This window comes from Drosophila yakuba, chromosome 2L, assembly GCF_016746365.2.
Source record: "Drosophila yakuba strain Tai18E2 chromosome 2L, Prin_Dyak_Tai18E2_2.1, whole genome shotgun sequence".
NCBI classification, from domain to species: domain Eukaryota; kingdom Metazoa; phylum Arthropoda; class Insecta; order Diptera; family Drosophilidae; genus Drosophila; species Drosophila yakuba.
In genome coordinates this window covers 5415579-5428278 of record NC_052527.2, presented here as the reverse complement: position 1 = coordinate 5428278, position 12700 = coordinate 5415579, and the positions used below count along the sequence as shown (strand labels likewise).

Here is a 12700-nt window from a genome sequence, read left to right as displayed (position 1 = left end):
TTGGTCAGACAATTTGCAGTGTTGTCTCGCCTGCCAAATTTAACCCGAGGCAGCAGCTTCACTTGTTCGCCTTTTTTCACATTTTTGCTTTCAATTTTTTGTTTTTTGTTTTTTTTTTCTCGCAATTTCGTGCCACACGCCATTTTCATGCGATACCCCCCTGCTGGCCAAATAGCGTTGCTCTCTATTTTTTGCAACACATTTTTCATAATTCTTGAGGCATTTTCCCAACCGCCGAAACCGCCGCCAGACAACTGCAAAGTTTTTTCCTAGTGAGGAAATTATATTTTGCCATCATGTAATAATCTCCGTTTTTCCCTTTTTTTTATGGGCTCTGCCAAAAATATTTCATAGTTGCACTTTTGGAGTTGTGCCCCCTCTCTCTTTACCACAAATTTTGGTTCTTCCTATAAATAGTTTACTGCAAAGTGGGAGAATTCGAGGCGAAAGGGCGACCAGCGAGTCATAAATATGTCGTCGGCAAAGTCTATATCATGTATCTCATGTGGATGCCATACATTTTGGGCACAAAATGCTACAAAATCTATGTAATAACTTCCGTGCTGGGAGAAAGCTCAACAAATTTGGTAGCCAAGTTGGGAAGGGTGCGGCATTTGTGAAAGAAAATGCAAGGAGCTTAGTACTTTGGCAACATTGGGGCAAAAAGTTTATGTCACAGACTGCTGCAATGTATCACCTAAAAGCCTCTCTATGCGCTTCTCACTTTATTCGGTGACCTTTTATACGAATTATACAATTTTATACGGTTTTATTTTGCAAACTTGTCTGACTAACCTTTACTTTAGTTTTACAAGTAAAGAAGTAAAAACTCTTTTTAGCATAGTTATATTTTTCCCAAACAAATTATATGTGACACAGTCTCTTTACTTTTCCAAATGTTAACGAAAATGGAGGTCCAAAAAAGCCACTAAGTGGTGGGAGTTTCTCCAGCGCCTTTGTGACCACATTGTTGTCATTGCACAACTCTAAGCACACATTTCTCTCATCGGCACAATGGTGTTGTGGTGTTGGAGCACTGATGGGGGTACGACAGGCCCCAATTAGGCGGAGACCCCAAGGGAGTTTTTGATGCCATGACAGATAGTTCTACGGCATCTGTTTAAAGATCGAATCGTTCAAAAATGCAGGAAAAAATAAGGAGAAGAGAACCACAGTCCCCGAGGCAAAGTAAACTTCAGGTCGATAATCGCACAGATGCAGCATACGAAATATGTGAAAACGGGGCGTGGTTGCGCCCACCCATTCCAAGGGCAATTGAATTGCTGATGAGCTTTCGGCGCCTCCTGCGACTCGTTTGAATTTTAAATGCAACCGCAGGCGATACAATAATAGCATACGAAATGATGTGCCGATCTCCCAAATGAGGCTCCATCTCCCATAGTATCCCTATCTCCCCATCTCCTCCCTTTTTTTTTGTATTTAACCCCATACCGAAACTTCACACTTCCTCTTTGGTAATCTAAAAAGCTCCCTCGGCACTCGTTCAATTTGAATTTTCAATATCTTCATGTATTTACTTATATATATTTAGATTGACGTCATCTGTAATGCGCATACGATTTACTTGTTGCTTTCAACAATCAGAGGACACGCCCACTTTGGAAAATCCAGACCAGACTAAAATGCAGTACAGTCATAATTATAGAAATTGAACTTCTCATATTATATTAGAAGTATATGTTATCAAGTAATAAAAACGTAAGTAAAATAGCTTGACAGTTTACCTAGCACTTGAGATAGTATTTGTCTCATAGGTACTTATTACCTTAAATACTAGTTTTAGCCTATTTAGTTACAAGAGAAGGTTTCCACTTAGAAAATTTCGACTGTAGCTCGAGTGGAATGCCTCTAGATTGGCAACGAGAAGAAGGTGGCGCAAAATGGTCGTTTTACGTAGAGCAAAAATAAAAATTGAAATTATGGTAAAGCAGCTTTGAAACGCGCGACTTTTTGGTGTTTGACGGCGACTTTTATGGCCGACAAATGAATGCAGCAATACAAAAATTGCCCCAGACGAAAATTGAAAGAGACAGCAACAGACACGTAATTAGCCAACAACTTGAGTACAAAGGCAGTTACGGGGGGATGGGGGGACAGTACCCCATCAAGCCTTAATCGAAAGTGAATTTGAAAGCCCATTTATATTTCGTTTAATTGCGGCCAAATCGAATTCAGAATTACTTTTCGATTTTAATTGCGTGTTAATTAGTCTCTCCAATTAACTCAAGAGCTGCCCAAAAATTTAACTCCACTTTGAGCAGGTGCTTTTAATTGTGCCCACAAAAAGAATCTTGAGCTTGAGCTGATTTCTCGCATTTTACTTGTCTTAGTTTCGAAAACGAAAGTTTTGTTTTTAATGGCCGATTGCATGTGGCACGCCAAGAAATATAGCTATATACTTTTGCCTTCTTTTTTTGGGGAGCTGCTTTAGACGATAAAAAAGGTGTAAATTGTCGCTGAGCACGAATTGGTAATTTGGCAGGTTACAAAACGATTTGCATGGAATCGATGAGTAAAGATCCTTTATGCATAAGCGTTTCGAAATTTTTAACAAAAATCTATAAATTCCCAAGCTTATATCTACTGCCAAATGCAAGTTATCTTTGCGATTCGTCACTTAATTTAAAACCCAACACAATTAGAGCTGAATTTCACTTACTTTCCTAAACCGGAATTATTAATTTCATACGCTGGTCATAATGAAAATTCTACACTTAAGCATGCCCTTCTCTAGTCTAAAGTAATTTCAAGTATCTTTTCTTTCAATCAAATCATTAATAATGGCGTTATTACCTCAGATATCTTTGATAAATTATGATTGTACCGCTCGGTTACGTGTGCATATCAGCGATTGATCAACTTTGATAAACAACAGAAAAGCATCTTCTTTCTCTGGCATCGAATAAATTGCATAATTTTCCATTGATGCGATGCGATCCGATGCGGTGTGATGTGATATGATGTGATGTGATGCGATGACCTTCATCTAGCCCACCTGCCACCCCGTTTGGCGCCCCTCTTCTTTGGCCAACTCTACAATGAACTTGGCCGTCGATGACTTTCTTTTGTCCGATTCCGCTTATTTAATTCCTGAACTAATGCTCACTAATCAATTTAACTGCCGCTCATTTGCTAGCCACACACATGGAGCATAAAGCAAACCGGTTGGGCGTTCCTAAATAGCCGTCCGCGAGTGTCTTGTCCACGGTAGCCGGAGCTCGAGCATCTGTTTCTTGGAGCTGGCTCAATCAAATGTGAGCCAACTGTTTTTGGTTCGCTGCCAAGTGGCTACAAAAGCATGCCAAAAACGCTCCAAGTGGCGTCGGCGGCGGCTTTTTTCTGACCCACTGACTGAGATATGTAAACATTGCCTATCGCTACAAGTATCTGCAAAAAATATATTGCTAAAGTTTCTTACTTTTTGTTGCCAAATGTAATTAACTTGTCCGGAAAATAAAATTACTCTGTTTCAAGTGCCTTTTTAAGCCAACTGTATGCTTTTCGAATAGTTATGTTCTTTGCTCCGCTGTTGCCCCATTCAACCTCATTTCGATTGGGGAAATAAAATAATATATTTATTAATTTAGTCTTCTTTAAAAAACATATAAAATGTAACAAAACTGAATGTTAAAGCTAACTTGCAATATAAATTTTAACATTTAAAAAACGCGTCAGTACAAAATGAAATATTTCAATATTAAAATCTAGCCTTGTTTTCATAACTCTTTTTAGAAAATTGATAGCCATCTAGGATAATAAAAAAGTTTTTACTCAACTTTACCCAACAACTTTTCCATTACCCACTCTGCGCAACAACGAAAATAACAACAAGCCACAGTTCAATGACAATTCCCACTTGAATTTTTGGAGCTCGTCAAAGTTTTCGCTGTCGTTTATTTGTTTTTTTGGGACGCTTCACCCATTTATGAAAATTGTATGTCACATCAATTTGATATTTGCATCCATCAACAAGAATGTTTAGCTGTGCCCGCAAGACGCCCCAGAATGTAAAAGTTTGTGCAAGTGATTTTAACTTTTATAACTTTGTCTTTTTACTCCCCCCCCTTTGCCACTTGTGTCTCCGTTTACAATTTCCAATTAATAATTCATAAAGATTTCAGCTTCTTCAATGTTGTTGCAGGCCCGTGAAACCTCCAAGTCGATCCCCGTCTTGTGGAATTGCCAACACTTGTTGTTCAGAGTGTTTTACTTGGCAATTTGTCTGCGAGCTCCATGGAAAAAGCTCCATAAAATCGGGAAAGAGATAGCGCAGCGAGAGGAAATTTGTTTATGCTGCATGGTAATTGGGTTAGCTGCGAAGGAGCCACGCTGATGACGTTGACTTGCATCCGTCAGATGCAGCGGCGCATCTATAAGATACAAATTTCACCAAGTGCAGTAAATTGCCTCGAGCAGAGAAGTTTTTTATTCGCTGTCAGCTCTTCCACTTCATTAGTAGAAATTGGATGAGCAGCAGATTTGGCTGATTTCTCACACATTTTTTATGCTTGCTCTTTTACGAGACACCATTTGATTTATTCACATGATTACGTTTTTAATGGCCATGAATATTTTCGGTTTAAATGGGATTTGGCTGCAGATTTTCTAGACTGCAAAGAATTTCTTGCAAATGGAGAGATATGGCACAAAGCTCATGAAAAAGAAAGCGGAAAAGCGTTAAATAGGTTTTAAAATCACACTATAATAATTAATTATTACAAATATAAACGGATAAAATAACAAGTGTTTCAGATCACAAAATTAGATCCGTTTCATCTACCTCATATTAAAAATGAAAATGTTGCTAGCTTTGAGTAGCAAATTCTAGACCTTATTTTGGAGTATTCAAGCTCCTCTGGATTACACGTTATCATGACCAGGAGAATTTAATTTATTTAATGTTTAGTCAGATGCCAATTCGTATTCAGCACTAACCAGCCCATTTTCCATTTGCTTAATTTCCCAAAATGATGTTCCACGGTAGCCAAATGGCACAGATGCATAGATAAATCTTCAAATACAGGGTTTGTTGTTGCTCCACAAACCCAGCGAATTTAACCACAAATACCTCATGCATAAGTCATAAGAAAGACAGTTTCAGACAAAGACAGAAGCGATTTCTGTTTGATTTTATGTACTCGTTTCTTTTTGCATAACAAACAAAGGTGACTTTTGTATGAGAGTAAAAATGGTAAATAGAAAACAAAAGTTACATCAGTTTGTCTGAGGTTTGTGGGCATAAATTAGCGTCAAGCTGCAAAGAAAGAGGGAGACGGTACTACAGACGGTACTGTGAATGAGGAGGACACATCTCACCTCTTTTAGCAGAATCGAAATGGAACGTTGCCCAGAAGTTTTGCCCAATTAGTGGAGGCATCAAAGCAAACACCCAGACGAAGTCAGTCAGCCAGGTTCACCGGCACGGAAAATCACCACAGGCCTATGCTCCGGTCCCTATTTCCTTTGCTACACTGAAATAAATAGGCACTGAGAGCGCATCCTGAAAACTTTTAGCGAAATAGTCTTTCTCTAAATTGTATCCGAGCTACATAAGTTAAAACGGTTAGAAATACTAGTTGTTTGTAAAAAATAAAAAAAAAATGGACACAATTGTTTCCGGTGCACTTCTCCCTCAGGTTGTTCCTTCGTTTCGCCCCATTCTTGTTTCTTTTTTATCGATTTTCCTTGGGGCGTTTGCTGCCTTGACATTAATTTAATTGTTGTCAGCATCTTTTGAACTCTCCTCCCACTCATGTGTCAGCTGTCAGAGCGTGGTAATAAATTAAAAAATTTAGAGCGATTATGGGCCCGAACAGTCCAAAGCTCCAATTGATCTCTGCCGACCAAACTAGTTTCCTGCTCAAAGTTCGTAACTGAAATGGTATGAAATCACAATTGAATCGGCAATCGTGAACTTGGCATTGCCGAATCGTACTTGGCCCAATGACAAGTATCTTTTTTTACCCGTTATAAGTTTCCTCAGGGGTTTTTTTGGTCTTTTTTATCAAGATTCAGAATACTTGTTCATTTTTTCTCCAGTCAATTGTCTCTTTTTGGTTGAAAATCACGTATGTCGGGGGCCTCGTGTTCTGGCATAACGAAGTTGAGTCCGAAGTCAAATCGGGGTAGGCCTCAAGTGAAGTAAACTGAAGTCGCGGAAAAGTCACGTGCAAGTCCTTCGCGTTGGCTGTCCTTTTTTCTACAACTCTACCCTGTCTTATGATGATGGATGTCACTGCAAGTCCTTCAATTCGTTGACCCAATTTACGCTACTTTCTTGTAAGAGTCAGTTGGAATGGAAGATAAACACTTGGACCCAAACAGTTTTTTTTAGAAATATAATATATAAATATGCACATATTTTAAGTTATATTTGCGTCTTATTTACCAACATTTTTTTTTCGTGCACTTCCCAATATTCCTAGACACCATTGTTAGATACTTCCTAGCTCAAAACTCACCCACAAAAATATCAAAAACACTGGGCGTAAAACTAGACAGGGACAGATAACATCTCGTGCTACGATATTAAAGCTGCTGACATGCCAAATTATCTTTCCAAATTAAAGACAAACACCACGAACGAAGGCAAGGAAAAAATACCCACAGAAATATAAAACCGAATAAATGTTGAAAAAATTGGAAAGTGATAAATGGTTTGGCCTGGTCAGCTGGCCACATAATTGTTGTTGTCATGTTTGTTGCTTTTGTTCAGCTATTTGGCGCAATCTTTGCATATAAATTAGCCAGAAAATGCCTTTTCAAATGGGCGAAGAGAACTCGAAGCCAAAGAAACCGAATAGAACAGAACCCGAAACAGAACTCCAATTTGGTTTCGCATTTGACTGACAGACAGGCGGCCAAGTTGATTTTTAACTGGGCTAACTGCGTTGCCCTCCTTTTCGGAGGCAGAAGAATAAGCGTTTCGGGGTCAACTAGCTGTAGCTGTAGCTCCCCAACGAAATGGAGATGAACACGAAGTTGCAGATGAGGATGGAAATGGAAATGGTGGCATAATGGGAGCAGCGGCAAAAGACACGAGTCTCAGACAACTGCGAGATAAATCAAAAATTGTTGGAAAGGCAATAGAGGCAGGGGTGTTACGAAAAATACCGACTAATGTTAGGCATAAATAATGCAGCAAGGGACAATGAAGAAACCAAGGCAAGCCCATAAGCCCCAAGTAATTAAGTCAAAAATAGCCAAAAGTCAAAGGCATTGCACACGAAAAAAATATCATTAGGTTCTCCACTGTTTTTAGTTCAATTTCTAAAGATCTATTTCAAAGAGCACTAATAATTAAACACAGTTGTGTATAACATTCCGGTAGGTACTTTAATATAACAAACAATTTTAAGAAATGGTAAAGAATCCAATAGTTTTCTTGCAAACTACTTTCATTTTGTTCTCTGTATGGAAGAAAATGCTAAGTCCGCCGAAGGGGAAAAACAAGGATTGTTGGGGTAATGCAGGGCGCCAACGGAAGTGTTTATGTTTTGAATATTATGTTTTTAACAGAGAAAATCCCAAAGTAAAAAGAGGAGCATAGAAAGAAAATTGTCTTGTGTGGGTGGAGGTGGATGTGGAGGGTGCGGAAAACAAAAGATATGAAAATCCCCTTTGATTGTCAAGTTCAGGAGACGAGAGAAATGAAAATGAAAATTGTTTCTGTTTCGGCTTTCAGTTTTTTTTTTTCATCTTTCACTCCATCCACCGACAATGTGACAATGCAGCTTGTGGATAATTATTATTAACAAAACTGTGCCCCCGGCCACGCCCCTAGACAGGGACCCCAGTCCATTGTTTGCCAAGATTTTCCCCACCATTGCCTTGATGTGTCGCTCTCACAGCCATAAAGCCATAACCATCCGCAAGGTATCAATTACCAGACTCTAATGTGAAAATAACAAGCCGCAAAGGAATGGCCAAGAAAATTTCAGATAAAGGCAAGAAAAACGGGGGGAAAACTGGGTGCTATCTACGCTGTATACCTCGTAAGAGAGCTGACCAACAATAGAAAGACAACCGTGAAACGCAAGCGTGAAATGAAATGCAGTGAATGGACAGGTTGTCAAAAAAAAAGAAGCAAAAAGTTAATGAAATTAAGAGTGGTGGGTGGGAGATAGAAAGTACTAGAACGAGAACTTGTGCAACAAAGTTTTCCATAATTTCAATAGTATACTGTCAATCAAAGCTCTCAAACAGATACTATTGTGTGCAAACTTGTCGAACCAAAATGTGGTGCTAATGGACACGTTGATGCCATTGAAAACTTAAGTTTCAGATAAGACGGAAAGTGTCTTAGTCAACTATCAAGAAGTGCTACACTTCACGAATGTGATTTAAATACTTAGGAATGAATTGCCATTTGCTTAATAAATATATATGTATGAATACTTAAAAATTCCAGGAGCTTCATTTCTCCACCCAATTTACACCCAATTCATGTCTGGCAAACGCATTAACCATTTTCCATTTAGCCACACCTCAACGCAAAAACCTCAACTCATCAAGGCAAACATAAAGAAAATAACTGCATTTGCGGTGAAATTTGTTAACTGGCCAACAAAAGTTGGCAATGAGAAGGGAAAACTGGAAAGCCGCTGGACGATGCACCCATTATGACAACGTCAGTCAACCGCACCGACCAAAGGAATGTGACAACAGGAAAATGGCATACAAAAAAAGAGAGTGCACTTGCTTTGGGGGAAAATAGCCAAAGGGCGCACTCATCAAAAACGCATCTATCATTCGACAGATTGCACAAGAGCTTCAAAAATACTCGTACTGTCTGTGAGCCAGCTGTCACAATTAGGCGAAAACGAAAACCAGGAAACTGTGCATTGTTGCTGAGAAATTTCAATTCAATCAAGGAATTCCTTTTCGGAAAGGCTTATAAAGTTTCCTTATCCGATTCTCCTACTTTCTATTTACAATTTTAAGTAATTTAAATCAAATGCGAAATTCGTTGGCGTTCAAAATATTCCTTTAGTTGCCGTTCTAAATTATTTACAGTCGATATTAGTGAATGGTTATTAAGTTTTTTATAATGCTTCAAAGGGACAGCCCCGCTTTTAATTGTGTACCTACCCAGCTGGAGATGATCCTTGGCTGGCGCTCTTGCCACCGCCCGTGTGAATGTGGCGCTGGGGGGGCGTGGGCTGGTGGTGGGGCGACGAGGTGGCCGAGACGGGGGGCGTGCCCCCGTTGGAGGTGGAGCTGCCACCACCCACTTGCCCCTGACCCGCCAATTTGCGCTTTGGTGATAGCTCCTGGGCATTCTCGCAGACATTTTCCGTGTTGACGACCTGCTCCAGCATGTGTATCTTCAGCATGATTGATGGATTTGATTGACTGACGTTGTTTTGATTTTGGTTTCGTATTTTTGGTTTTGAAGTATTTTTGGTTTTGTGTTTTTGTTTGCTTTTGGTTTTACCCTTTAAATGGTTTTAGTTTTTCACATGGATTCACTTCACTCTTTTCATTTTGCTGCTGCACAGGGGGGGGAAATAAAAATGAAGTTAAATTTATAGCCAAACACTTTTCGGCATGTGTTTTTCTCTTTCCTTCTTTCTTTTTTCCTTTCTCGCTTGCTCGGTTTTTATCTTTTCCCGATTATTAATTAAAGTTCAGGTTGCGGTCACTTGAGCCGAATTTTCCTTACGCATGTTTTACAACCGCTGTGAAACCGAATTTTATGTGGCCAGCAATAAAAGAATGGAAATTTAATAAGTTTATTCTGCCCGACGTTATGGTCGTAAAACTCAGTAAAAAAAATCTTGTCTTCAAAAACAAAGAAAATCACTCAAAGGCAAATGACTGTGGATTCTGGGTGAGGCTTAAGTGCACATTATTAAAAAGTAATGCCGGGTACTGAAAACTCTGCCCAGCAGAGCGAGGAAAAGCGCGTGAAAATGCGTGCAAAACAGAGAGGAGACAACAAACAACCCGCATATGTTTTTCACGAAGGGAAAAACCCCGAAGCATAACCACTTGCCAGGGCAGTCACTTAGGCTCCATGTCCCCACCACCGTTTGAAAACCTTCAATAAGCCCTCATAAAGCGGCAAGAAAACTTCGTCTTGAACCTGCCCCACTGACAATTGGCTTAGGTCTAAAACAAGCCGAGGAAAATGTGAAAATTTCCTGAATGACTGCGTCAAGAAAAACCCCCCAAAAAGGTAATGCGATGGCGCACGTGTCCAAGTGCCGCCCCCACAGAAAACGGGCGAGATGATTTATGATTTACGGCATTGACTCAAGGCATCTGGCCGTTGGAAAACCATGGAGTTACTCCTGCAATTCCCGGATTTTCCTTTCCAAGGACAGGCACCTCGCTTATGTGGTAATGTGCGTACATAACGAGTGTTGTGAATGGTATTATGGCAGATTTTCGGGTTGGGGGTGGTGATAAGAGGGTTAGTCAAAGGTAGACAAGCTAGAATTTGATGAAAGTGAGCCAGTTACGACCGACAGGAGATGAGATGCACTTGCTTTAAGCCACTTATGGCTTGGCTTACTGTTCGGAGAAATTAAAGGAGCTCATGCTCGTTGCTTTTACTATACTGATACTATACTTTTACATTGCATGTGGATTTATTTTAGAAAAATAAATGTGCAAGCAAATGAAATGTGGTAATAAGCATACAAAATCCGCAAATTAAATTTGATCATTTCCTACCCAAAATCAAACCTCTGCGTTAAATTACTCAAAGGAATGCCTAATTGCTTGTGTACATAAGTACCTTATCTTTAGCTCCATTTAATTGATTGGATTTAGCCAGCACGCATCCAACCAAAATCCAAATATTACCCAACTGATATGATTACTTCACTTTGGGCCAAATGAGCCATCATTGCCGTTGACCTAAATTGGCAAATCTCTAAATCTTCTCGGCAACATTTGGCAAATCACTTGTCCAGATTGAGATACCTCGCTCTCACTGTAATGCAATTACCCAATGTAAAATAAAATATATACATATATATGTGTACATATATATAATTTGTTTCGACTCAAATCGCATTAAGAGCAATCAAAATTTATGCGGCCATCTCTTTCAGCCTCAACACGCAACTTCCGTTGTTGCAAATTCGTCATTTCCGCAAAAACGGCAACAGGCACTCAGGTGAGAATGATAAAAAAAAAAATAATAATAACAATAATGGCTAAAAAACATCATAATAAACTCAACTCAAAGTAAAATTGAATTACGTAGCATAGAAAACAATTTGCAAGCGCGAGTGCTAAATAATTCTTTGGGCCACTGTCGGCTGCATTATACAAAACGCATATAGAATAATTTATTTAAATCAGGCTCAGCAACCGCCCCCAAGTCGGCGACGACAACCTTTTATGGTGTCATGCAAAAGTAAAAAGAGAAAAAATCTATAAAAATTTTATATTCATTCATTTGTTGTTGCGCTTGTTGGCTGTGGACAAATTAATGTCAACAGAACTGGGGATCGCAGGGGGCAAAATCTGGCGAATCGTGTGGGCTGCTGGGCTAATAGTTGATTCCAGTCTCTGAGAAAACCACCCAGTGGGTGGCCTTTATCATGGATAAAAATATGGGATGAACGACGAGAATGCGGACGAATAGAAGGCAAGTGTGTCACCCAAACAATGATAATTTTTTTATTGTTGCTCATTCAATTTGGCATTTTTATTGATGTGTTGTGATCCGAGTTGCAAATGAAATTGTGCGGATTTCTTCTCGACTCCTATTTTTGTTTTTCTCTTGCTTATTTTGATTGGGTTAATGAAGTCGAGACTTCAATTTTCAGAGTCTCAGTTGTTTACGCAATACTTTGAAGACGATATGTGGTTGAAAAGAACAAAGTAATGTGAAGTCTATCGAGTAGATGCGCACAATTGAACTGCATAATTCGATTACAACTTTGTAAATATTATCAAAGTATCTTTTCGTATTTGTTGATTTGAACCGACAGCATAAACTTTTCTATTTTATTTGTTAGGATTGGAATCGTTCTGTTTTTATTTACCGAGTATAGATTTTCGCATTATACATTAACAAATAATTGTGTTTTAATTATATCCTTGAATCACAAGTTTCCAGGTATTATTTTTTTAACCAAAGTTTACTTTCTTACTTTTATTTTCATTATCAACTTATCGCAATAATAAGTGTGTCAAGAGCTTGACATGCTTAACTTTCAGCAACCCCATTTACTTAAAATTTTCCCCAACACCCCGCCCAAATAATTGCGTCAACGTTTCGCCATCAGATTTCAGTTAGTACTTTATGGTTATAACTGTGTGTCGATACGTCATAAACATAGTATTTGAGTTGCGGGCCACTAGATCAAACCGACTATTGAGTCACCAAGTGGTATATTGATATTGTCTTATCGGAAATAAATAGGCGGGTTCTTATCAATCTCCAAAGTGAATGATATTCCAAGGGGCAAATTTTTGGAATATTTTAAGCCGCTGAATACACTCCTACAACATCCGGTTCCTCCCATTTTTCTACTCCACAGTTTTCAGTTTTGCAAGTTCAAAGTTTGGTTTCCTTCCGTGTGTACGCTTCCTACACATTTTCCTGTTAAGTGGGAGAATTGAGGACTGAAAAATTGGTTGCTCGTTACTTTGCTACACGTGTTTAAATATTTATGCCTTGACAAATTCTGTAAACAAATTTGTCTTATGCTCTCCG

General features: G+C 39.0%; 1 protein-coding gene across 2 annotated transcripts in view; it reads right to left on the bottom strand.

Annotated features, from left to right (window-relative positions):
* LOC6526935 (rap1 GTPase-activating protein 1) overlaps positions 1-12700 on the bottom strand; it is an 80623-nt gene that overhangs the window by 61221 nt on the left and 6702 nt on the right. The window contains exon 2 of one of the 2 annotated variants that reach the window (XM_015198037.3): positions 9112-9513. The exons of the other annotated variant lie outside the window; for it this stretch is intronic. Within the exon in view, the coding sequence (XP_015053523.1) occupies positions 9112-9356 (245 nt within the window). The 5' untranslated portion in view covers positions 9357-9513. The remainder of the gene's footprint in view (positions 1-9111; positions 9514-12700) is intronic. 2 annotated transcript variants of the gene reach the window in all.